At 36.6% G+C, this 26,323-nt stretch overlaps 1 protein-coding gene and 2 long non-coding RNA genes across 8 annotated transcripts in view; all 3 read right to left on the bottom strand.

Moving 5' to 3' along the window:
- Positions 1 to 1,342: 1,342 nt before the first annotated feature.
- PCGF3 (polycomb group ring finger 3) overlaps positions 1,343 to 26,323 on the bottom strand; it is a 54,170-nt gene continuing 29,189 nt past the window's right edge. For 5 of the 6 annotated variants that reach the window (XM_035309703.1, XM_035309704.1, XM_035309699.1 and 2 more), the window contains exons 2-9: positions 23,191 to 23,308; positions 18,844 to 18,940; positions 16,851 to 16,906; positions 15,761 to 15,871; positions 15,235 to 15,323; positions 13,846 to 13,983; positions 10,225 to 10,305; positions 1,343 to 8,443 (exon numbers count right to left, since the gene is read on the bottom strand). In XM_035309703.1, coding sequence (XP_035165594.1) covers positions 8,396 to 8,443; positions 10,225 to 10,305; positions 13,846 to 13,983; positions 15,235 to 15,323; positions 15,761 to 15,871; positions 16,851 to 16,906; positions 18,844 to 18,940; positions 23,191 to 23,299 — 729 coding nt within the window. In that variant the 5' untranslated portion in view covers positions 23,300 to 23,308 and the 3' untranslated portion in view covers positions 1,343 to 8,395. The remainder of the gene's footprint in view (positions 8,444 to 10,224; positions 10,306 to 13,845; positions 13,984 to 15,234; positions 15,324 to 15,760; positions 15,872 to 16,850; positions 16,907 to 18,843; positions 18,941 to 23,190; positions 23,309 to 26,323) is intronic. The other variant, XM_035309700.1, reaches the window with a different exon arrangement.
- LOC118155992 lies at positions 10,828 to 12,379 on the bottom strand. Its single transcript, XR_004746098.1, has 2 exons — positions 11,683 to 12,379; positions 10,828 to 11,462 (listed from the first exon to the last, which is right to left on the bottom strand). It is a non-coding gene; the product is annotated as an uncharacterized LOC118155992 (long non-coding RNA).
- LOC118155993 lies at positions 17,416 to 17,674 on the bottom strand. Its single transcript, XR_004746099.1, has 2 exons — positions 17,600 to 17,674; positions 17,416 to 17,565 (listed from the first exon to the last, which is right to left on the bottom strand). It is a non-coding gene; the product is annotated as an uncharacterized LOC118155993 (long non-coding RNA).

Here is a 26,323-nt window from a genome sequence, read left to right as displayed (position 1 = left end):
ACATTTATAAACAAATCCAAGTAATGCTGTCACGATCCATTGCAGCTGCTTACCAAGACATTCCTCAAGTGGCAAAACAAAAGCATTTGGAGAATACACCGTACTATAAAACACACACTAAAGCAAAAACTTTGTTCTGCAGCCTGCTGAGAACTAGCAGACCTACCCAGAAGCTGCAATGCTAGTTGCTGCATAAGCAGTCAGCACCTTTCATGACAGCAACCGAGGCCTTGGGCTTGTGCTCTCGTGAATAAAGCAGACCAAACTCAGGCAAGCAATGGTGAATTTTGCATCAAAGGGGAAATTAAATAACTAAATAACCTTGAGGACTTCCACAAAAATGAAATTTCCCTCAGGTGTGGGAAGGAAGCGTTGCATGTAATGGGCAGAGGCAGAGAAGAAGAGGCAAGGCTGTAAGGGCACCATCACTTCATGGAGATGACCCACTCAACCTTCCTATGGAATCCAGCTGCTCACATTTCTGTTTTGTTCTCATTTTCTTAGTTAGGTCATGCATTTAAACACATCAGCATGTAACCATGATACGCAGCGTATCAGGTACAGATGTATCTGTTCCAAACCCATCAACACAACGTCTCTACACAATGACAGCGCAAGTCCAAGAATGTTGTCATGTGAAAGACTAGACGTGTTTAGACAGATGTGGCCCACATTTTACCCTTGGTAGGACACTATTCTTGGAAACTTTTTTCTCTACCAGCTCCAGGCCACTGCTTGAATTCCTAATGGAAAAGCTAATCAAGATGAAGTTTGAAAAGAACAATAGAGGAAAACAAAACAAAATGCAGAGAGATTCAAGTTAAAGATGTACAGGGACTTTCCACATAAAGGTGGAGAGCATTGCATTATAACCCCGTCCAGACACTTACATATTCAATTATATGGACTTCTTCCTGACTGCCCTAATCTCAGGGAAACTCAGATAAAGTCATTGCACAAAAGCAGATATTCCACTTGTAAATACCGACTTTTATAGCAGAGTGTTCAGTCAGAGGAATAAAAAACCATCAGTTAGAAATTCCTTGTTTTGGATTACCTTTGGGGAAAAATGTAGTTTGCTGCTTATTAGCTGCAGGGCAGGTTTATGCTTTCAGGGTTAGCAACGCAACTATTAGCACAGTTTCTTATTTTGAAGCTTGGGAATTTCACAGTTTCACAGTCAGACAAGAATTGCTTCTGTTCTTGTTTAGTAGATCAGCACCATGGCCAGGTAACAACAAGGCCTGAGTTCTGCCCCATTATGTATTTGTTATGTTTTCCACAAGGTACAATGAAATATATATATTTTTTTAACATCTCATTTCAAACTAACACAAAGTACTGGTAAGAGAGATAAAAAGTCAAATAATTTATTTTTTTTTCTGTCCACATCAAAGGCAGAGAACATTCTAAATTACTACAAGTATATTTTACATGGTACAATATGAAACATCGACTTCCAAAACAATTTTTCCAACAAGTATTTCAAAAGTCACATTCACAACAGATGCTGATGGCAGCGCTTTAATCATTCCTTAAGTGAGGTATACATATTAAATCAATCCCCTTGCATACCTGAGTAATTTCTCCATGACATGTATGCCAATTAAAGACAGCACAACTCACGTGGTGTTGTCACTATGAACATCTGCTCATGTAAGAATTGGCAGAGGTTTTCTTCTCCTAACTACTATAGCATTTACAGAAGTCAACAAATCTGCAATCACACTGGCATGAAGTAGAAGCCCTCTGTTCTAGCACATCATCTCTGCACTCCTGGATTTTTTGCTGAAAATACAAGACGGGAAGAAGCAGTCTGAACCAGGCCCATCATGGATTTGTTCAGTGGTAGATGAGAGCAACCAATAGTACAACGTACAGGGAAGTGTTAGAACCACTACTAATGAGAGCACAGATTTACAAGAGATAGTGCGTGCTCAGGAAGAATTAGTGCTAATATTTATTATTTTAAAGTGACTACATATAGGCAAAGGGACCTTTCTAAAGTAAATGTCTCGTGACGGTATTTAAATCACTAATGTGATTTAAGTGAAAAATGCCTGATTTCCCCAGGACAATTATATATTGGTACTGTCAGTGCCAGTAAGAGCTGTGTGTAAGAGTCTCTAACTTCAAACCAGCCCATGGCTGTTGGCAATTCCTAACAAGTAGAAAAAGAAGGAAAAAAAAAAAAAAAAAAAACATCCTTCAAGTTCTCTGAGAGAACAGTACACAAGCTATAAGTTTACATTACTGCATATAAATAATGCAAGGAAATCAATTACTGTATAGTATCTGGACAAGGTATTTCAATTTATTTCAGCTAAAAATCCCCTTACACCTCTGGTGTTCAGGATTTAAAACCATTCTCAAGGATCTTGAAGAAAAAAAGTTCTCAATTTTAACAAGAGAGCAAGCACCAATGCTTGCCTAATACCAAAAGACACCAATTTTTGAAAGGCAAAACAAATTCATTAAAGGTTCCAATAAGCAAGAACCCTTTTTTCTTAGCAGTTCAGATAATAAAAAAGAAAAAAAGGTGTCACAGTCCCCTGAATAAAATCAGAATATCCAATTTGATGTGTTAAAGCACACATTTGTGGTTCAGAGTAGTGCAGTCTGCCCCTGCGCATCAGCATGACTGGGTAAAGTGAGACTGAAAGCAATACATAATTCCAGCAAGTACATTTCTACCCACAAATACATAAATATAAAAGGGCAACTATGTTTTTCGTCCATGCAGCTGAAGCCATTCCGTTTCCTAGCCGGCAACTGCATGCCATTCACTTGTCACATGCATATCTCCACCTGGGCAGTGGGGCAATGCTTCAGGCATTGCTGGTGTTTTATATGAGTAAGATGAGTTATAGACAGATTGACGACAACCATGTAATGTTGTTTCAGTTACACTGGGTTTGCTCAGTGCTATTATGTTATGCTGACTAGGTCCTTATGTTCTTGAGAAAAAAAAAAAAAAAATGGGACAAAAACTTCCAGCCTGACAGGATTTCAGTTAGTTTCTCTGCTTTTATTAACAAGCATATAATATTAATTGGCAAAACACTGGATACAAGCTTCACTATCATAAAATCAAAACATTAAGCAATAATCCAAAAAGGCTTATTCAGACAAAACTAGCCACCAATAGTACAAAAATTACACAGCAACACAAAGCATAAAAAATTGTAAACTTTCAAATGAAGCTAAGCCAAAAATATGGTTTTACACTGTGACAGTTTCAGCATCTTTATTATGCCACATATGAGGATAAAGGCTTAGTGGTTGCACTGGCTTATTGTCCCTTAACTGTGAAATAATCTTGTTGCAGAAGGAAAGAAACTCTCTTTTTGTTTGGATGACTTAACTTGAATTCATGATTCCAGTAAACCAATGCTTTGAGTTTCAAACAAAAATTGCGGAAAAACAAACAAACAAGAAGTCAAACACCAGCCCAGCCTTTAAAAATCAGGACTCCATCCTTCAACTACACCTGACTTCGCATGAATGAGCCTGTGTGAACCTGGATGGTTCCACAGGAAATTTGCAAAGTTACCAACAGAAGTGCTCATAGGACACTTACTTCACGCCCTGCCACCCTCATCTGGGTGTGTCCTTGTGCATGGAAAGTTTTCCTACATGAAAAATTTCCTAGAAGCCCTATGGATGGATCTAACACAGACCAAATAGCAAGACTGGAGCTTTAGTTTGTATATAAATAAGTTGTAACTCAATGGTAAAACATCATTAGCTTGCCACAAAAAGCAAGTTAAAGCAAGTTCCTAGAAAGTGTTTGTACTGATTGCAAGTTCAGATGAAAGCAGAGATTGAAGTATTGTTCCCATGTTCCTTAATGTTGTTCTCTCTACAGCTTTTAACTTCAGCAACAGATGTCCACAGCTCTCAATTACAGTTAATTATATCTTATGTAGAGATTCTGGTGTATAGGACAATTTCTGTCGTGTTACCTATTTTACACAAAGGAACTGAATTGTAGGTCGTATTAGCATCTCCAGTGAAACATCCAAACTGAAGTGATTACCTGAGGAAATAGAGAAACTAGATTCTTCTGTACAGTCCAGCCTTCTGTACAAAAAACATATCTTAATTATTGTTGAGAATATAACTTAGTAAAATTCATCTGCTGATGTACAGACTGGTTGGCTTTTTCCTATTACATTTATCTCAATGGTAAGATGCATAATGTTGCAAAATTGGCTCATTGTATGGTTACTTTTACCATCCTGTAGAAAAAAAAAAATAAATGAATCCCCTAAGACTATTAATGCTGTTATGAAGACAATAGAGCCAGATAAGCTTTCAAAGGCTCATAGCCTATTGGAAAAAATAGCACCATCATAGTTGTAGTCTGATATTTTTTATGGTCCCATATCCCCAGAGGTGATAGTGTTGTGTACACTATTGCACAACCAATAAAAATAAATATTCCCAGGTTTGATGGTATGCAAAGATACCAGACATAACAATGGCACAAAACATTTTCAGATAGGCTGCAAGTCTTGCCGATTGCTTCCACAATTCACATTAAGGTTTCTTGCAAGATCATTTATTTTAGAATATTGCTGACAGATAGTTCTTGTACTTACACAAATTTATATCCCACACTCCACTCTTAAAATAAAGAATAATCAAAAACAGCATCCCCAAGTAACAGCCCCAAATAAAACCCCATTTGAACAAATCAAAAATGCCATCTACAGTCCTTTTTAAGTTTAACGGTAAGTAGATGCTACATTTACAATTTAAACATATGCCTAATAAATGCATGTTTCAAACCTATTGCACAAAAACATAAGTAATGCTCTTTATCCATAGAAAACAAAAACATACAAATAAAAGCTACTTAAACTCAATGTAAAAGGAAGAAGCTTGTAAAAACATCTTACAATTTCATTTTATATGCCCGTAAATAAAGTTGGACCATTGAAACCAAAAATACTTGGATGGTAAAATAAGACAGAAGGTTTAAAATAGAATAAATAATTTTATAAAGTTAATTTTTAAAACCCCAAATCTTATTTAAATTCAATATTATATATTCTATCTGAATTCTCTGTTTTTAATGAAACTATATTTAATGAGACTCTGACCCTGGGTGATTCATCAGTCTCATTGCTGCTGAGGATAATGTAACAAGATACTTTACTGTAATTATTTACCAGCGTAAGCAATTGTGAAAACTACTTCACAGTAATGCCATCTTCAAATAAATCCAAAATAAACTGAACAGGATCTTGCTAGGACAGAGAGATATCTATGCTGAGTCCAACTTTCAGTTCAACTTTGAACAGAATCAGGGTTATTTTACCCAATATAATCTTGATATAAATTAGCTGTCCCCTAAGCTTCACAGAAGTGAAACAGAGCTCTGACCCAAAGGAGGCCTCCCTCTCAGTTCAATTCAATTGCATTGTAGTCTTTTAGTAAGGCTAGAGAAAATAAATATATGGTCCAGACACAATCACACCCCTCCTGAGGGAAAGAGTTTCTATACCAAAGACACTATGACATATGATTTAAAAAAATAACAGGGGTTTCTTTTTTTTTTCTTTTCATTGATGAGGTTTTATCAGACTAAACACATTGCAAAAGCAGTTGCACACAATTCTGAGGAAAAGAACTCCCAAATATTTATAGATATTAATACTGGTTTGAATTTACCTGTCTATAGGTAAATATCAGGTAAATATCAACAGAGTTTTCAACATATTGATAGCACCATAATAAATTCAAGTGATTCTAAAGAGGGCTAAAAACTTCCAAATATATGTTCTGTACTACAGATTTTTTTTGTTTTTATTTTTATTTTTTTTCAGAAAACAATAGATAGGAAAGCCTTATGAATTTGCTTGTTTGCTACTGAGTCCTCAGTTGTACAACTATACAGTGGAAAGTGCTAAAATCCTAACATACTTTAACAGCACTGCATCAATGTCTGGATGTACAAAATATTTCTGCAGTACACTCATTCTGAGGTAGACAGATCTCACGCACAAGTGTACGTGTATGTGTGTTTGCGCACACACACACACACACAACCTATCTTAATCAGGATGCCGTCTAGGGTATTTAATTCTATGTCTACATCAGGTACAGCCAGTATCTGTACATTCGGGGTGTACAGAGGGTGGCTATTGATAGCCGTGTTAGTATTCTCAGTGCTTCACTGGCTAGAGCCAGTCCCTTTTTTACACTAGGACAGTAACAACCACATGAACAGCTCCAGAAAGGCCCAGTATGCCAGTTTGCATATGCATCCACACCACCTGCATTCTCGGTTTTCATAAAAAGCTTATAAAAAGGTAGACTCAGGATCTCATTTGTTCTACCAGTTCAATAAATGTTAAATACAGGTGAAAGCTGAAATACATATATGAGTATGGAAACAGTAAGACAAAACCAGAGCCACGTTCCAATTCCATCACTCTATGTGCACGCACACACCCACACACAAAGCCTGGATGTGGACCAGGCATTCAGATCTAGCTACTTTATGCCCTCATTTGCAGGGACAGCAGCTCTTTTTAGCTTTCATTTCGGTGCCATTTCCATCTCCACATTTCAGTAGGCTTCCCTTCTTTCTCTGCTTGCATAACTTTTGGTTTCCTTCCCATTCACATCTGTGATTATATATAAAAATGAAAAACCCTGTTTTCAAAGATAAACAAAAATTGGAACATCCCTTCTGCCGCAGCAGATCTAAGAAAGGACAGCTTAAGACTCCAAAGAATGAAAATGCAGGAGGGTAAGCTGAGGAATGCGGTGCTTTGAAAACTCAAGAAGAGGAAGATGATTGAAAATACTTAATAAAGCTCTTGCGATATCAGCTTCCTGTTATCGGTAACAAATAATACTTTCTTGCAGAAGAGGGGAAGGAGCACAGTAGAGAAAGCAGGGCAGTTACAAGCAGGCTTACTTTCTTATCCAAAGGCAGTTTATATATAAAAAAAAAAAATAGTTATAGCAGCTAGCATTTCCATCTGTCTGGAAAATGCTTCTGAAAGTTAGAAGGCTAGCTATTTCCAGATGCAAACTGTATATTGGGAGTTCTAAGTAACTTACACCCTGGCACGCAAATGCTCTCACATCTGTACTATACATGCTATACAGTACACATCTTGCAGAAATCAGTTTCAACTACTGTTTTTAAAAAGCCGTCAATTACAAAAAGCGTTACAAACAGTGCAGTGAACTCTGCTAAGTGCTATTGAGGGTGCGTTCCATAACATATACAGGTTTATATGTGTATAGATATGTACACACATACACAGCATATATGTCACCTTGCATCCACTAGGGCTGATGCAAGTAAAATTATCAGTTAAGGCCAGAAGGTGCAAAAATAATCTTGTCTGACCCCCCAAACATCTAGTAATTGTCCTGAAGAAAAAGGCATGGTTTCATAAGAAAACAGGTGAAGGAAATATAAAGCTGTTCATAAAATATAAAGCTGCTCTTAATTACCTAAGTAATTTTTAACCACTAAAAATTGTGCAATATCACCCAATGTTGTTCACGAGCCAGGGTTTCAACAGTCAGTGACAACAAATTCTCTCTAAAGTAAAAACTGATTTCTGCAAGCCATAGCTAAATAAGAAATATGTATTTATATATATTTTTTAAAGTTCACAAATCTAGCACTTTTGAGTACTTGTCATGAAGTGATGCCATGGCAAAATATCAGGGCACATTAAAAATCAACTGCGGTGACTGTTACTCATCTTACCAAATCAACATGCAAGGGGCATCAAGACTTTACCAAAACAGAAAGTGGGGGAAAGCAACAATTGGGCAAAACTAACAAACTCATTGGTTTCCCAGATTTTCAGAAGTTTTCAATGCAGCATAATAAATATCACCAGTCACTGTATCATTAGTTATGTTCAATGATCTACAGAACAACTTGATTAAAGCCAATGCAATCAGGCATACTATATAACACAAGAACACTTTGCAAAAATATAGTTTTTAAATATTCAGAACGTGAGAAGTAACTAAATGCAACTTGGTGTCAAAAGCAACATTTTAAAATCACCCCACAACATTCTAACTTTTTTCTGTGTAACTGTAAGAGATGAATCAGGCTGAGCTACATGGAACTGTGAAGTGTTTTCAGTATCTGTAAACTTAGTGCTGGTAGTGTCTTGTTGAGTTGCAATTTCTTTCTTTCGTACAAAATAAGTATAAATATTTTCTGTCCAGAAATCTAGGTAACACATCCCTAGGAGAAATATTCAGAAGGACAGTCCGCTATGAAAGCACTACAGTCTTCCAAAATTATTCGGCTGGTTTGTGTCATGTGATTAGTGATGCACTAAGAAGGTGCCAGATGATAGTCTCTGCAAAAAACTCTGTCCAGAAGGACAATAAAGTTCTCTTACAGCAAGTCCATTTTGGGTCTGTAATGTAGCAGTAGAGGTGCTTTCTGCAAGACAGAAATATAAGCTAAGTTAAGAAACAAAGCCAAAATTAAACTTTTCAGTACATAAAATTACAGAAGTAAATTTCAGCACATCAAAGTACAAAATTAAACTTTTCAGTACACGTTCTATAAAACAAAGCTTAAACTATCAGAATAACTGTTCTGTGTAAAAGCATGCAGTACTTAATAACTGTAACAGGGTAAAAGCACGCGGTACTTTGTATTTAACAGGTCTTACTCAATTTTTCTTCTGTGAACCTATCCATTGCATTTTTAAGTATCAGTAAACTTACAACATTCACAACATCCTGCATCAAGGAGCTGTGTATCCTGTAAAGAATTGCTTCCATTTGTTTGTTCTGATGCTGCCACCTGTGAGTTTTCATTTTATGCCCTCCACTTCTTTCACTTCAGATGGCAATTTATGGTTTCCTTTTCCATGTGACTCAAAATTCCACAGATTTACATCATAAAGGTAAATATAATATTTCTACAGATGCACATAAATTAATGCTCTCGTTCAATTCTTTATTTTTCCATAAAATTCCTAGCATTTGCTTTTTTTCTTTTTCTTCTTCCATCTGGCTTCAAAGCCTTGAAAATTCAGTCAGCTTACAATCCATCATTTTATATATAAAGTTGAGCCCACTGTTATCCCCAACATGTATTCTTTTACATTTACCTACACTGAACTTAAGTTGCCTATTAATCTCCAGTCACCAAGAATGCCTATTAATCTCCAGTCACCGAGAACTGTAAAGGTTTGCTTCAATCCTTTGTGATCAAACTGTCTTCGCTCTACCAGATAACCACAGCATTGTAATTGAGCTGTTACTGCATTATCCAGACCCTTCCTGGTCATTCAGGAAGGGATTCTAGTAGGATTCCAATTGTGACCTCTCCACGTTTCAAAGACTGACCACTGACTTCTATTCTGCATATGCAAATCAATTGTTTTTCTGCACAAAGACAGAAAAACAATTCCCTACTCTGACTTGCACCTCTTCCAGATATGCATCCAAAGTTACTAGGTCCTATCTCAGTGTACACTGTAAGTTTAGGTGTTGTTGTTTGTCCATTATGAATACTAACTCCTCATTTAAATAGCTTCAAATACACATACACTGATTCTGGAGGCGTTTGTTCAGCCTTGCAATTCATTCTTATACCCCTTTCACTTGAGTTGCCATTATTGTGATAACTAACACTCAGAATGAATGTTCCACTTTATTATTCAGCTGCAAGGGGGTTTTTAAGAGAAACCACAATCAGCAAGTCAAAGATGTACTCACTTAACAGGCCATGTTTATGCCCACTAAATACTGCTGGAAATCTTCTTAACTAATGCAGACAAGCACTGCAATTACTCCCTCTCCTTGAGAAGTAAGTCAGCCTTCTTGAGCAAGAGAAGAGAACTGTGTTGAAAATTTCTGCCTTGCCTGCATCACAACCTATTTCCCCACCCACACAGAGTAAAACCAGTTTTTACCTGATATAGCTAAAAATAATACTTTATTGCGGCTTCAACTTCCTTTCCCTAAGTTGATCACAATTTGACAGTAGATGCAATATACCCTTTCTCCTTGCAATGTATATTTAGTTCCATTTTGCTTCATTTTATTTGAAAAAAAAAAAAAGTTACTGTTTAAGAATGTTGTATTAGGTATCTATTGAAGTATCCTTTTATTGAGTTTATAGTTACTGCAGCATAGTTCCAAATAACACATTTTATAACTTTTTTTATCTAGCCACTCCATGATTTACTTGGAACCACTGTGTCATACCTTAAATCTCCATCTAGTAACAACTACAAACTTGAGTGTGTGGTCCTTGCCAAGAATCTCTTCATTGCATAATATGTCCAGCTAGCAAAACAAAGAAGACAGTTAATTTGTTAGGACACTGTACATGAAACAAAATATTTCAGGCAATACTACAAACGTTAAGCATTTTTTTTTTTCTCCAAAGACAGTGGAACCATTCATCCTCCAATTTTTCTGCAAACTAAAATTCTGTAAGAAAATGTGTCTTTTTTCAATACAAAGAGAAGCAAGACTGTACCTATCTCACATACCTTGCATGAGCTGGACTTAATTGTTTGATTTAGCTTCCCAAACATCACTAATGCCATCTCCTAAAAGCTTTATATGCTTTTGAGAAAGCCTGATTAAATGATGAAAGACAGGATCCACAAGTATCAAGGAGAGCTTTATTATTTACCACATTATGAAAAAAATTTACATAAGCACCAGACAGGTGGCTTTCTGCAACAAGGCTGAATTTTTTTAAAAACTGTCTGCCACTCTCTCATACACTATATTTATGGTTTTTTTTTGGTAGTAGGTTTTTTGTTTGTTTTGTCCATTGTTTTTTTTGTATTATTACTATTTATTTTTGCAGATACTCAGTTGTTTACAATAAGTTGTTGAAAGAAGTTGTTTTTACTTTTCTGCCTCAGCTTTGAAAGGTATCGACACTAGAAACAGTAAGGATATAAACATAAAAACATGAGATCATATGTCAGCCCAGGACAAAAAGTTACTTTCAAACAATGCAAGGACAGACTCATAACTGTATGAGTCCATACATAAGTATGTACTAATATAAGCACAAGAGAAAAGGCAAGAATGCTCTAGGTAGCCTATGCTTCATTACCATGATAAAATGCACACCCCTGGGTGGCAATCTGACATGATAATGAGCAACCAGCCTCAGGTTAATAAGCTGGTACCGAACTTGAGCACGCATGTTACAGAGTAAGTGGTGGAACCAAAAGCAACCACTGAGTGATTCTATCCATACATTTAAAACTGTATAAAAGGCCTGGCACCCAACTCTGGGTGTACTTGCTTTGTGAATTATCGCCTGGCCCCCAGTTCTGACAGATCTGAAATAAAGGTTGTTCAGCAGACCTTGACTCAGTGTGCTTATCAGCCCCAACGCACTGGGCACCAACCCAGCCCTTTTTAAAAGGACAACAATGTAACTAATAACCAGCTCAACTGCAATAGCTGAACATGAACTAAAGCAGGAAATATGCATGAAAAAATTAAGTTCTACCAAGGCTGCATATTTTAACTACACTCTACAACACAACCCCGAAAAATCTGAACATACATGCAGTCCATTGACATTGCTTAGCTAAGTAGCAGTAACTCAAACCTTGAACAGTCTACAGCAAGCAATCAAGTTCTCACAAGCTTAAAGCCTTCTACCATGAACCCATTATTTGACACCGGTACAGTGATTGCACCACAATTTATGTACCCTTTAAGAAAGTGGGAGAGATGGCTAAAGAATAAAAAGATACTCTTTGAAGTTGGTAGGAAGGATAGTAAGTTATTAAATCGTACTGGTAGAATGGAAGAGAGGGCTTGAATACAAAAGCAAAGATTCACATGCAAAAAAAAAAAAAAAAAAAAAGGCTCATTTAAAGAAAAAGAAAACACTTCTGATCAATGATGGTACATACGCCACTGCTGGTCTACCGCCAGAAGTCAATAGAAGAGGGCAAGACAGCAGATGTTACAGTTTTGTTTCAGGAAGCTTAGCCGAGTTTGGGGATGTACTCCAACCAAAAGACAGAGTACTTTGAAGTATAGAGAAGCTAGGAAGGAAGAATGATACAGATGCAAACCAGATCTTGAGGTTTGAGCACAAAGGTGTTGACACTTTGGACTAGAGAGCAGATGCTTGAGATGCAAAGACACTGTGAACAAGACTCGAAGTAGGAAATAGAGACTGCATTCCTATGTTTGCCTTAAGTGTAATTTGGAATATGAAATGGGAGAACTATGAAAAGACGTCTTTCTTTCTGTACCTTTCACCATAAATTCTTCCCATGATTCCAAGCAAAGGAAGGGCAAAGTAGGTATCTGGTAACACTGCTTGCAATAGGCAGCAAGACTTCAGGGTGAACTTCGCTGACAGCATAGAGGAAAAAAAATAAAAATATTCATGATGCTTTCCCTTAAGGTGGACACCAGCTTATGTGGAATGGGTTTGGTAGCAGGAGGGCTGTAGGGGTGGCCTCTGTGAGCAGAGCCCAGCAGCTGCCCCATGTCAGAGCAGAGCCAGCTGCAGATGGCTCCAAAGGGAGCTGTTGCTGGCCAGAGCTGGGCCAGGGAGTGATGCTGGGTGGGCTTCTGGGAGAGCAGGTTGAAGGAAGGGAAAAAATCCTGCTGGCAACAGCAGCTGGGAGAGAGAGGAGTGAGAAATGGAGAGAGAAGCAGCCCTGCAGCCCCCAGGGGAGTGCAGCAGGAGGGCAGGAGGTGCTCCAGGCAGGCAGCAGCAGTTCCCCTGCGGCCTGTGCAGGGAGAGGCCCCTGCTGGGGCAGGCTGTCCCCCTGCACCCCATGGGTCCCACATGGAGCAGATCTCCATGCTGCAGCCCGTGGAGGAGCCCCCGCTGGAGCAGGTGGATGTGGCCTGGAGGAGGCTGCGGCCCATGGAGAGCCCCCGCAGGAGCAGGCCCCGGGCCGCAGCTGCAGCCCGTGGAGAGGAGCCCACGCAGGAGCAGGGGGTCTGGGGGGAGCTGCCGCCCGTGGGGGACCCGTGCTGGAGCAGTTTGCTCCTGGGGGATGGATGGAGCCCATGGCACGGAGCCATGTGGGAGCAGTTCCTGGAGAGCTGCTGCCTGTGGGCAGCCCCCGCAGGCTCAGGTCGGGAAGGACGGCATCCCGTGGGAGGGACCCCACGGGGAGCAGGGGCAGGGAGGGACCGTGGGGGAGCCGTAGAGATGCAGTAAGGGACTGACCGCAGCCACCGTTCCCTGTTCCTCTGTGCCCCTTGGAGAGAGAAGGCAGAAGAGGGTGGACGGGGAGAGGTGTTTCTAGTTTGCATTTAGTTCTCATTGTTGTATTCTGTTAGTAATAAGCAATAAATTATGTTACACTCCCCATGTTGATTCTGTTTTGCCTGTGATGGTAATTGTTAAGTGATCTCCCTGTCGTTATCTCCACCCTTGAGCCCTTTCCCTCGTATTTTCTCCCCCTTTTCCTTTGAGGAGAGACAGTGAGAGAGCGGTTGCTGTGGCGTTTCGCTGTCCAGCAGGTTAAAAAAAAAAAAAAAAACAACATACAAGTGCAGTATAAGCCCAAGAAAAAATAATGTCTACATTTAATTTTAACATTACAAGGTGAAAGAGGAAAAAGGAAAACCTCAGGGAAGAAAGACTATAAATCATAAATTGAAAGTGGAAAGAAAAAAATAATTTGAATAAAAAGAATATAATTGCCTAATTTCCTTAGCTTACAAAGAACAAGAAAATGGCTACGTAACATATAATTTAAGAAATGGTGTTTTATTTTCTGAAAATAAAAACTGACATTGCTTTGCAAAAGAATGACCCCACACTTTCCATAGGACTTTTATCTGCAAAATCATTTTTAGAAGTTAAAATATTACCTCATTAAAAGAAGAAAGATTAAGTTTTTTGGCAATGAACTTCTTTAGATGCAGGACTGTTGCTTGTGCTGAACAGCGAATCCATTTTCGTTTCAATCCACGCAATTTGCTGCTATTGCATTCCAAGCAGATGCTTACCTTCAGGAAAAAGGAAGCAGTCAGGGCTGGCTGGATCAATTTTCTGCATTTCTCATTATGTATTCCATATGCAGTTTATATTAATGCAACAAGGTGAAAAATTTGAGTACTAATATTCCTTAAACTGAAATGCATACAGTCCAATTGATGAACACATTTTCTAAAATTTCATCAGTTTAGTGATAAACACTGCTCCGACCAAAAAAGGAATTCAAAAAAAAAAGTTCTAGGAAGAACTTTAATGTTGAAAAAAGGATGCTCCAGTTCAAATTCTCAAACCACCCCTAGCTGGCAAGGACTGTACATCACAAAGTATGAGATATAAGAGAACTATTGCCAATTATTAATAATGTCTTCTACTGTAATGCCTTGCTTTTAATGCAACTGCTAAAAACAGTTTTTAAAAATGTAATGCATGTTGAAAAGTGAATATAATGTTTAAAAAAAGAACAGGTATAAAGGATCTAACAGACTTAAAATTCTGAAGATTAACTGCAAAAAAAATCTCTTCAGTTTCTATGCTTCAATTTCACTTCTTTTCTCATCCAGCTATGTGTTACTTTGTCTAAACTCTTTGTGATGATTCACTTTATGCACTAAGAGGATCTAGAACTAGGAACAATCCCTTTGAAAGTACTCATGCTTTATAATTGAAAACAATTAATCCAAGTTAAATTTACTCTGGACACACATAATAGGAAAACATAAAAGGAAAAAATTGTTTATCTCAGCAGGACATTTCACTTTCAAACATATGCTGTATTTAAAAATTAATGATGGGTATTCTGGCTTTCATACTATTTTTATGATATAATATTGCTAACACTGTCTAAATATGGGAGATTTAAAAGAAAATAAGTATTAAGTTAAAGTGCATGAGCTTTTATTCATAATTGATATACATTCAGTTCAATGTACCACAACAACACTTGGATATACCTATTCAGAACAGGACCCAAATAACCTAAATCTATGTTAAGCCAGAAGCCAATAAGTAATTTGAAACTCAGAGGAAAAAAAAAAAAAAAAAAAAAAAAGGAATATCACATCTTATGGAAGCGTCCTTAAAATATTCTCCATTCCTGCCAAAACCCAAGGATTAACTTATGGTTACACAAAAACATTATGCAACACTGCATTTCTTTTAAAGCAGATAACAGAAAAAATAGCTTAAAAGTTTGTTTTCTTTGTTAACTTGAAGCAGTAAAGGTAAAATACCAGATAAAAATAAAACATGCCCTATGATCCCACCTGTTCATCACTTCGGTGGTAGTCATTATCCTCTTCCTGTTTTTCCTCAGAAGTTTCTTTGTTTGAATTTTCATCTGTTTTAGTTTCACCTTAGATAAGAAAGCAGATATGCAGGGTATCACTCAACAGCAGCACCTTTCAATGATAATATGATTCAAAGAGCAAGGTTCAGGACTGCTATATAGAATAAACTTGCTTCAGCACTGGCTGCTGACAGCCCCACACATGAAAGAAAGGAACTAGCATACAGCAGAGCCTTCAGCTGAACTGCTAGCAGAGCAGAAGCTGAGTAGTTTCACAGAGTCCCCTTGTGGGCACTACTACGGAGATTTCCTTCACCAAGAGTGCTTATGCGTAAAACACAGATCATGTAAACAAATAAGGGACAAAACAATCCTGCATGCCTATTGTACACCACTATGAAACATTTCTTATCATTATAAACCAAAAAGACATACACTTCTGACCTATCTGCTTGACAATTATGAGCAGTCCCCCACCTAAGATGTAATAAATAAAACTTTACCATTCCGATGGGAATCTAGATGCTGTTTTGCAGAACATGTCTCCCCTTTGATATCCCCTGGAACTTCCATGCCCAGTTTGTGATAAAACTCCCTTTGTTTCTTCATTTCCGCTGTTAAAAATTGCAAATATTAAACCCTGTGATAAAGTTCTAATGCAATATTTATGAAATTATTCCAAAATCCTTCTCTTATAAGTGGAACAGGCTTGCTATCAAGTAGTGGTATTGTCAGCACTTAATTCTACATCTTTGTTATTGCATAAAGTCACGCCCAATCTTATTTTTCAGAGTTAGAATACTATAAACTCATCCACATTGCTACTATTATAACATTTCTATTGAACTGAGATGATTTTAAATACCATGCCTTATTCTGAATCCCTCCCACAATATTTCAGTCAAACCTCTGTTTTTGAATTTTTATTTATAGTTCTAATTTTCAGTATGACAATTAATTTTATAAAGTCTATTTAATCTTGCTTATCAACATCTAAGAAATTAATTTTTTTCAGCTTAAATAGATCAAGATATTCTATTTAAATGAAAGTCACGTGCAACATCAACAACAACAAGTAGTCACTATAAAGTACTTGTTTAGTTGTACAGATCCAGTCTCAAAGGGGATTATGAAAGTACAAATTGAAAGTTACCAACTAAGAAAGGACTTTCACAGTAGAGGAAAATTTCCCTGAATCTAAAAGCTCTTCTGCATTACGTGCTACCTCTAAATATTCTGGAAAGCTGGCACAACGGGTCTAAGCATACAATTTAAAAAGAACAAGTAAGAGCTGCAGCATACAAACATGTAAAAGCTAAACTACTATTCTGTTAAAACAACTTTTTGATGAAATATCCCATCTTGCCTTTTTCCCCCCTCCAAAAAAATTACTGCTGGTAAAGATACAAAGCTAAATCTATCACTAGAAATAGAACAAATGAAAGAATACAGTTCTCTGCTGTATTTTTCCTCAAATTCTTCCTCACCACCCTTCTGTATTTTCATCACTTTAAAATGTGTGGGTCATTTTTTAATACTGTTTTAAAAGTATGTGCAAAACTACATGTAAGAAAAGATCATACCCCAACTTACCTTCTTGGAGGCCTGGCACAAGTTTGTAAACAATATCTTGCATTGTTCTGTCATGACTATCAAGCAAAAAAAGGAAAAAAAGAATCAAAATATTGATTAAAAACACATCTGTTAAACAAGTTCCAGTACTGAATTGATCTAAAAGCTCTAAATTTGTTAAAGAAGAATTTCATTTCTAAAGTCAACATTTATATCAAACAAGAGAGGACAGTACCTAGAAATGAATTAGGTTAAAATACAGGCTAAGAAAAAAAGCAAAGGAAAATTAGTGGAAGAAATGGCTTCTTCCCCTCCTGCAACAGGGCTCATGTTGTCACTAATAATCTCAAAATTCCTTGACAACTTTGAGGTAAAAACCTTGTTACTGCAAAAGAACCAAAGCTAGTATGGTTCTCATCTCTACAGATTCATCTTTCACGTTCCTTAGTTATTTAGTTACCTGTACAGGACTTTTCCTTGTTACAGAAAAAAAATATGAAAGAAAACAGCACAAACGCGCACACATACACACACAAATCCACTCAAAACCAAAGAAATTTGAGTTTGCTCTTAAGCCAACATTTTATTTATGAGCAACATTATGTAGCTCAGAAGCCCATATAAGGTAATGTGCCCCAAACAACAGAAGCATAATGAACCCACACATGGCAGACCTGGAAGGGCAGCAGGACTGTTTAAGTTTCTAAACTTTAATTTCCAGCTCATGAAAACAAAGCTCTGTTTTAAACCAAACTTTATCTACAATCTACAATGCCTGCAATTTCTAGATTATTCTAAAATAAGTCATTGTCTGAAAGAAATGTACTATTATCCTAAATTCCAATCCATAAATAAAGTCAGGAATACTCTAAATATGTCTCAGCTGCTGCAAGGTCATTCCTTCAGTAGAGCCTGCAGTATGGTATGAAATCCTGGATCTGACTTAAATAAGAGAACAGGCTTACAAGAGTAGTCTCAGGTTTCTCATCACCTGACACGTGCACTTCACAGAAGTGGAGGCCAGGAAACAATTACAGAAATGGGAACAATTCAAAGACTGTAATGGATGATTATAAACCTCTTGAAGTAGCACTACATGAGGAACCAAAATATCATTAATTCTAAAATTCATGTAATTTCAAGCAATAGCAACCCCATTGCACTGCCTCAGATTTTCAAGTGTCACATATGGATTTACAGGAATGTCTCCAAAAATACTTCAACATAAATGAATAAATCTGCCATTACTATGAGATCAAAGGTGAGAATTTAACATCATTCAGATTTGTGAAATAGAAGATGTTTGGTTTATGCATTCCCCAGACAGAGGGGGATGAACAGGCACTCAAGTCTATATTCTAAGATATACTGTGAAACTCTTGAAAGTAGGCAAAGCAAAGGCTGTTTTAGTCTTGAAGGGGCAGTATTTTATAATTATCGCAGGCAAGATACTTCCTTTGAAGTGCATTCAGTGACTAAAAACCAACTGCTGAATTCATTTCTAGCTGTTCTCAATTTGATCCTCTGCTTCCTGGCCCCCTTTGACATGGAAAACAATCTGAATCAAGGCACTGGTGTATTCCTGTAGCTTTACAGTAGACAAAACTGCTGTCCTGAGTGTTACTTGTTCCTTCCTGCCTATTGGTAACTATTTCATCCTTCAAAGCACTGTTCGACGGGGACTAATAGTTTTGATGATTTAGTAAATAAATAATTTCTACAAATGTTTAATGTATGTAACTTTTATGAGTCATTAATACTCCTCAAAATTTAAACAGTAAAATGTACACTTTGCATATTAGGATTTAAAAATACTATAACAAATGTCAAGAAATTGCAAATTCATAGCAACGTTTGATCCTGTTAATCCCCTCATATAATCACGTTCAACGTTCCTTTTAAATGCGTAGCATTCTGATCAGTAATTAAGAAAATTTAGGAAAAAGCTGTGCTGTATTAAAGTGGTTAAAACAGTCTAGAGTGCAATTAGTTGCATTTTTGCTTTCATACCTACCCAATATACTGCAATGGGTGGCTCTGATGTATAACAATTCTGCAAGTCGGACAGGTGTTGTTTTCCTCCAAATATTTCACTAGGCAGCTTCTACAGACTGGTAACAAGGACATCCATAATTAAAAAGAAACAAAACAAGCATAATAAATAAATAAAAAAAAGCTTATTTTCATATGGTCACATAAATGCTTATTACTGAAATATACACAAGAGTAATTTTTTACATTGTGCAAGCATATCTAACCACACAGAACAGAGTTTCCAAGATTTTCCACAAATGTTCTTGTTACAGAAAAGTGATGCACTAGAATTAAGGCACCTGTACATAGCCAGAGTCTGCCTAATACAGCATACAACACGCAATCCCATTTTGGAGTTTACTAGAACAACAGTTTCTAGCACACCAGTTTCCAACATCCAGCTTGCATGGATGATACTATAGGCATTGTACACCATACTAAGGCACTAAGCCAAGTTGCTTTAACCATGGCCACATATAGAAGTGTACTGTGGAAATGAACCTAGGACAAAGAAATCATTTGTATATTTTATTATTTTTTAGAAGAACAGAAAATGTTCCAAAACTGGATATCCAGGTATTACTGCATTTCTGATTTTCACAGGGTACTTGACAATTAAACTTCCATCTGAAAAAATAATTCCATAGGGGCAGATCTTCAGTATTTGTAAAAAGTGCTAGCAAAACCTGCTAAAGCAGTCATCCCTTATAGAGCTGTACACTTTTTGGAACATCTTCCAGCTGCACGTACACACTTAATTCACATCTGATTCAAAATCAACTATTTATTTCTTAAGAAACAATACAGATAATACACATCACTACATGATTTTACTTGAAGTTCTAAATAATCCCAAATTCAAAAACGCATAGTAAAAATGTTATATTTTTTTCCACAAACATATTAATACCAATTTTGGTATTAAAGTATTCATTCTTATCACACAAAATGAACAAATTCCTGTAACTATAGTGCCATCTACCTCTCAGACAGGAGGATGGTACATTTGAAAAAAATAGCTGTTAATATCAGGAAAATTATTCAGCAGCAAAGCAAGCATCCTGACTGTACTCCACATTGTACTTACACAATGCCAGCGACAGTACTATTGTTGGCAGAGGTTATGGCTGGGACAAGCCCCGTAGCTCTGTGCACAAAGCACAGATCTTGCATGCATGGCAGTCTGTTGCAGTGGAATGCCACAGCAGTAGTTCTGTTTGCAAGAGTGAAGCTATACCCTGATCTTACCAAGTCAGTGAAAGCAGAACCTCACATATCTTCAACAGCGACTTCCAATTTTGGCTACTCTTGCAGTACTCTTGCAGACATATACAGCAATCCCTTCTAAACTGAACTCATTACAAGTCAGCTCAGGTTCTGGCAGTCTATGCACAGCATCCAAATAAATACAACTAGATAGCTTACAGAGGGTGTTGCAGTTGTCTAGGCTCATTCTTTTTTTTCTCCCCTCAGCGTCAGGTTGGTAATAATAAACTCTTGAAACTGGAAGTCCCAGGGATGTGGGACAACTAACATGGAAACTATTCCAGGGTCTGAAACAACAATATTACTGGAGTTTTTTTCCATTGAGTGGGCTTTACAAAGTATCCCATCTCCATTTTTCGAGACGCTTGGGCACTAATTGTAGCCCTGAACTGAGCTGTACATTTTCTGGTTACTTCTGCAGTACACTTAAGCATATCTATGAACATTCATTAGAAAATGAATAGGCCAGCTGAATCCTCACTATTTATTTATCTGTACAGCTTCACTCCTCTTGACAATTTCCATTTCTACACCTAGTTCAAGAAATACAGTTTGTCTTTTCATGAATCTATGGAATAATAACTTTTATGTTTCTCATTTCATAGCAGCTTTTACGTATAAAGACTAATTAATATCAAATTACAAATATAAAACTTTAACTACACCTGTGTATATCTGACAGCCTAGAACTCTGGTCAAGAAAAAGACTAGAAAAGAAAGAGTAGAAAAGACTTAACACTGAGTTACTACTACTGAAGTTTTTGACTACTGACTTACAGGCCTGCCTGTAATCAACAAGTAGGAGCTAGAGCAAAGAAACAAAGTATAAGAGATTGAAAAAATGTTAGTTCCAGTAATTCTCACAACAGGTCTCAAGAACTGCATTTACAACTTACATGAAAACTCTCTGAATGTCTGAAGAGCAGGACATTAGAGAAATACAAATATATATATATATATATACACACACACAATATATATATATATACACACACACAATAACTGCACAGTCATGAGTAGAAACAAAGTAAATTACAAGGTATTGTAATTCAGCAGAGAATTCCTTATTTCAAGGAACAGGACACTCATTCAGGACAGATTTTCCAAGCATGCTTTTTCAGTAACATATATTGCTAGCATTAACAAACAAAGAAAACACACACAATACCAACATTGTATAAAGTGTTTTTTGTTTGTTTTTAATACGTTTGTTTTAATGCCTCCTCTCAGAAAATTCTAATTCTACATGATACATATATTTTCAGAGTACTAATTCCATAAGCAAAAAAGAGAGGGACAAGTGACAAATGGGAGAAAAAAAGCAGTAGGAACAAGCAACAGGCACTCCCTGGCTTTTGAAGAAAATACTGTAGAATAAAAATTTACTTCAAAAGTGAATGTAAGAAATGGTGTAGCTGATGTGAGCAGATTGGAGAGCTTGTTTTTTGTATTATTAGAAAAATGACGAAATATAACCCTCTAGCTCTAAGTTAGACTAATGACTTGTTATAATGTTATTTTTATATGTAATATCATTTAGTTGATAGCAGTAGTAAAGAATTTGGGACAAAAATTAAAGAAAAGTCTAGCTTAAGGATCCACTTGTCTCCCTGACTCTCCAGAATGAGCACTATAGAAATTAAGATGTGAAACACGAACTGAAGGGACAGCAGAATAACCAAAATTGCATGGTAACGTGACAAGAATAGCAGACTCATTAAAACTGATGAGAAGAACTTAGAAATGAAGTACAATGGAAATTGTAATATTAGACAAGTCATGAGTATCCTATTTCCCCTTTGTATGAAATTTTAAGTGGCATATAAGTCAACTGAAATAAAAATTTTCATTTTGTGGAGACAAAGACACTGCCATCAAATAATTCCCTTCTGAGAAAGCACAGGGCCATGGGTGATGAAGCTATTTGAACAACACACTAGTTTTATCATAATGAAATATGGTGACAGAAGCATTGTAAAATGCATGTGATGTAAGAAGTTGCATAGCAAATACTCCTTAATAGATTAACACGGGTAAACAGAAACAAAATAAACGATGTTCTAAGCTCCGAACAAATAATACTGTACAAACAGAAGGGCCCAGCTTACAAGAATATGTTGGTAAACTGCAAGGATTCTGAAAGCACAGCTAGAAAAAACTCTTCTGGTAAATCCCTGTAATGTAAAGTAAAGCTACAGAAAAGTAAGGCTGCTACAGAAGATACTGAATGACACTAGCATGGGTCTTCCAGACTGAAGATTAATTCTGGGCTGAAGGACTAATACCTACCTTGGCAAAGGAAGCTGAGAATCAGAACTGATTTAAGATAGAGAACAGTTCTTGATTTGGCACATTGGACTACATGGGTCCCATGGCTCATCCTCAGGAGGAATGATTTTTATTGATTCTTTTCAGACTTTTAGTTGGAACTCTGCTCATATGCAAGTTTCCATCACAATATTTCAAACCCCGTTATCCTTATATACTGTGATATTAGCAACAAAGATAGTGAGAAGAACTTATAACTTTGAGTGAAGGTGGTTTTGTAGTTACTGTTTTATTGAAGTCTAAGGCTTTGTGAGGTTCAAGGGCATAATTCATTGATCTGAAACTGGAAATTCACAGAGCAACAGAACAAACATCTCAAAATATTCTGGAACAAATGCTTACTGTTAGGGTACAATAAAATATTCTTCATCAAATATGGTTGCTTTCTGCATAAAGACAGGAGAGCAAGAGACATCTGGCAGGCTCCAGGTGGAGAACATATGCTGGGTCAACTGTCACAGAATAAATAACTAGGCATACCACATTCCTTTAGCAGGAAAATAAACTGCATTTTTGAATACATACGTTACCACTTATCTACAGCTTCCAGTACAGCTTTAGCATTCTATTAACTTGTTTTGTTAAAAACTTCATTTTGTTAAAAGACAGTGTCTAGCAAAGCATGCATTGTTTTAGCTGACACATAATAGATTTTTGAATTTCAACTAAAAATCATTACATCATGTTGCACATCAAATAAAAAAATCTTTAACTTAATTATACTCCTACTTACACGTATGTAAGCATTCTGTAACAGTGGTAGCATCAATCAGGTATCCATTGCACAGGCGACAGGTAATGTGGGCATTAATGTCCCAAAGCTTAATCTTTCTTGTTAGCATCTTTGGTGTCTGCAGAAAAGACATATCATACACATTACATAGCTGTAATGATGAGGTAAAAGTAGTTTGGGCATAAATGATTAACTAGCATTCACCTTAAAGTATGTTTACACAGCTAAAGGCTCTCATACACTGTATATATATACACATGTGCATGCATGTGCACACGATGGTTGCGCTAACTTTGAAAGAACTTCACAGAAATGAAAGGTGAAAACAAGAAGTTTTTACAAGTCAAGGTTTCACTGTTTTACAAGTTAAAGTTTCGCTAGCATAGAAAACAGTCTTTCTAATACACTATTGATAAGCCCCTTGCTGCCCATGGGATTGGATATGAGATAGATCAACAGAATGATAGGATTTTAAGTAATCAAATTTGGTTTAGTCGTGGGAAAAATTTCATCAAAAAAAAAAAAAAAAGGAGCAAAAGTTCTCAAAACAATTTGAAAGCATTTCTGCATTTTTTAAATTCAGAAGTCAAAAGAACTGGCTCTGATTTGGCACAGTGTGTTTAACCACACTTAAGTATCTGCCTTGTGCCACTATGGTTAAAGCATAATTTTGAAGCCATCTCAACTAACAGAGCTGAAAAGTAAACCTTATGAAATCTCATTTTATTTATACTCAAGTTAATAGAAGAGCACATTACAAACCAAAATTGTCTCACTGGCAGAACTGCAGTTTGCTGTACTAAGAAGTGTGAACTAGAAAGCTTTTCATTTTTCAGAGCATAGGATGGCCTAACCATCATTAAATTGAAAAATAATAATAAAAAAATAATCAAAATTTAGAAATGAAACCACTCACTTAACTTCTTTTGCAGCAACTCCAGTTACTTTGAGGAAACAGCAAACAAAAGTTGTGCCTCAAGAAGCACATTGATACTTTTTAAATGTATCTGTATTTTCTTTTTCAAAATATATTGACAGGAAAATTGTACTGTTACCACAAGTTGACAGCATTAGAGTTAATTACATAAGCCATTTTAGGCTGCTCATAACTTACTTCATTTGGCTCCTACAGTGCAGATGTCGCCTGATTACACTGTTCTCTACTAAAATGACTCAACTTTTCCCTGGCTCACAAATACTAGTTTTCATCTAGTTTACTTTGGAATACATTTCAGAATTTGTTTGGTAACACATTTTCCCCAGATTTCACAGAAGTGTCATAACAAGGTTGTATCACCTTAACTTAAACAAACAAAAGAACAGGACAAATTAATTAAGTAGTATTAAGCAGAAAGAACTATCACAAGGCAAACTTTCGTAAGAATCAGAACTATACCAGCGCTGAAACAGTACTTTATATTTCATTATAAGTTATGGAAAAGTATATCCACCACAAGCCCATGCAGAACTGCATTGTCCTGTACAAAAAGGACTAGGAAGACTTCTAGTTCTCATGGCTAAGATGACACAGACATCAAACTTGTAAGATTTCTTAATTAAGCCAGTGACTAGTTGTTACAGAAAAATGTTACAGAAAAATGAAAGTGCAAACCGTAGTGCTCAGACAACAAGATCGGTCAAAATCAGTGCCAGAAAACTGAATTACTTTTCTAAATCGAATTTTACAAGTTTGCTTCTAACCATCTCAACAACACACACATATTAAACATTTTCAAGTTAGTGCATAAGGTATCCAGTTAAAGAATCTACTGCATGAATTACATACATTTCTTAAATTAAAGGAAAAAGATATGTATAATCACTCTTAAGAAGAGTTCAGGAGACATCTTAGAACTTCTATTCATGTATACAGCACCTTGGAAAACATAATTCATGAAAGGCAGAAGAGAAACCAAGCTACAGGAATAGTTAGAAGAGGCCATATTAGTACAATGCTACTTACTTGCCTAGCCAGAAATTCAGAAAGAGGTGTTCAGAACTGAAATATTGAATCTGACCATTAATGATGTATAAGTGTCAAAGATACTACAGTGAGAACTGAAGGAAAGAAATTATTTTCTTGAAAGACCTCGACAATTTTTTTCCCCAGTGCATTGCCATAAGATGCGTCACATGACATAGCACTAGGAAAAACAAGTGCAGCAAATGAAAATCAATTCAGATAGAACATAGTATTACGAGAACGATGAACGAAGCACACAGCAAAGAAGGTAAATATACTACAAAGAAGTAGTTAAAGCCAGTTTAGCAGAAGAAGAAAAAAATAAAAAGAGCAAAGATGAAACACACTCCACTGACCGAATGAGAAATAAAATCATACACTTAGCAACTGAGAAAATACACGTCCAACAGAATATCCTGAGAAGGCCTAACTGGCAAAAAATTTCATATACCTTTCTAGAATGTCTCGAAGAAACATTGAAGAAATAGATGATTAAGAACAGATGCAGGAAACTATTGCCAGAAGTGACAGAATGGGAGCAAGTTTTTTCCAGTGCACTAGCTACCTCAGTTTCAAAGCAAGATTAAAAACTACAGTAGGAGACTTCTCCAGAAGTTCTGGCCCACACTGCTACCTGACTAAAACAAGAGAAGGAAGCACTCGCTGCATATACAGACATGGAATCTTCAGTGCAGACGATAAGCAATGCAACTTTTAACATCTTTAAGCAAGCTGTTGGGATCAGACTTCACTTTAACCAGTATCTCGTGCCCTCTAGTGTCTGGAAAAAAAAAATGCTTATTTGTTTTTCAAAACAGTTTATTTCTCAAATCTGTAAGAGCAGGAGGACTTACAGCGATAAAAGGAGGAACTAGCAGCAAAATGGTGCATTACAAAAACGTCAGTTTAGTTAGACTACATTTTTAGAGACTTAGATTTGAAGACAACTCAAATTCCTTCCCTGAGGGAAAGAGAAAAAATAATTAAGCTAAATTAATGACAGAGATAAAGAAGAAATGGACGGATAGAAGGTCTAAAGCTACAGCCTCATGTAAGAAATTAAACTCATTAATAACAGCAAAAATTAAAAACTCAAAGTGATTCCGGATTCATCATGTATCTGTTCTGTATTGCTTCAAATGAAAGTAAATAGCATAACTGCATATTACA

Source organism: Oxyura jamaicensis, chromosome Z, assembly GCF_011077185.1.
Source record: "Oxyura jamaicensis isolate SHBP4307 breed ruddy duck chromosome Z, BPBGC_Ojam_1.0, whole genome shotgun sequence".
In the NCBI taxonomy this organism is placed as follows: Eukaryota; Metazoa; Chordata; class Aves; order Anseriformes; family Anatidae; genus Oxyura; species Oxyura jamaicensis.
This window is presented reverse-complemented; position numbering and strand designations above follow the sequence as displayed.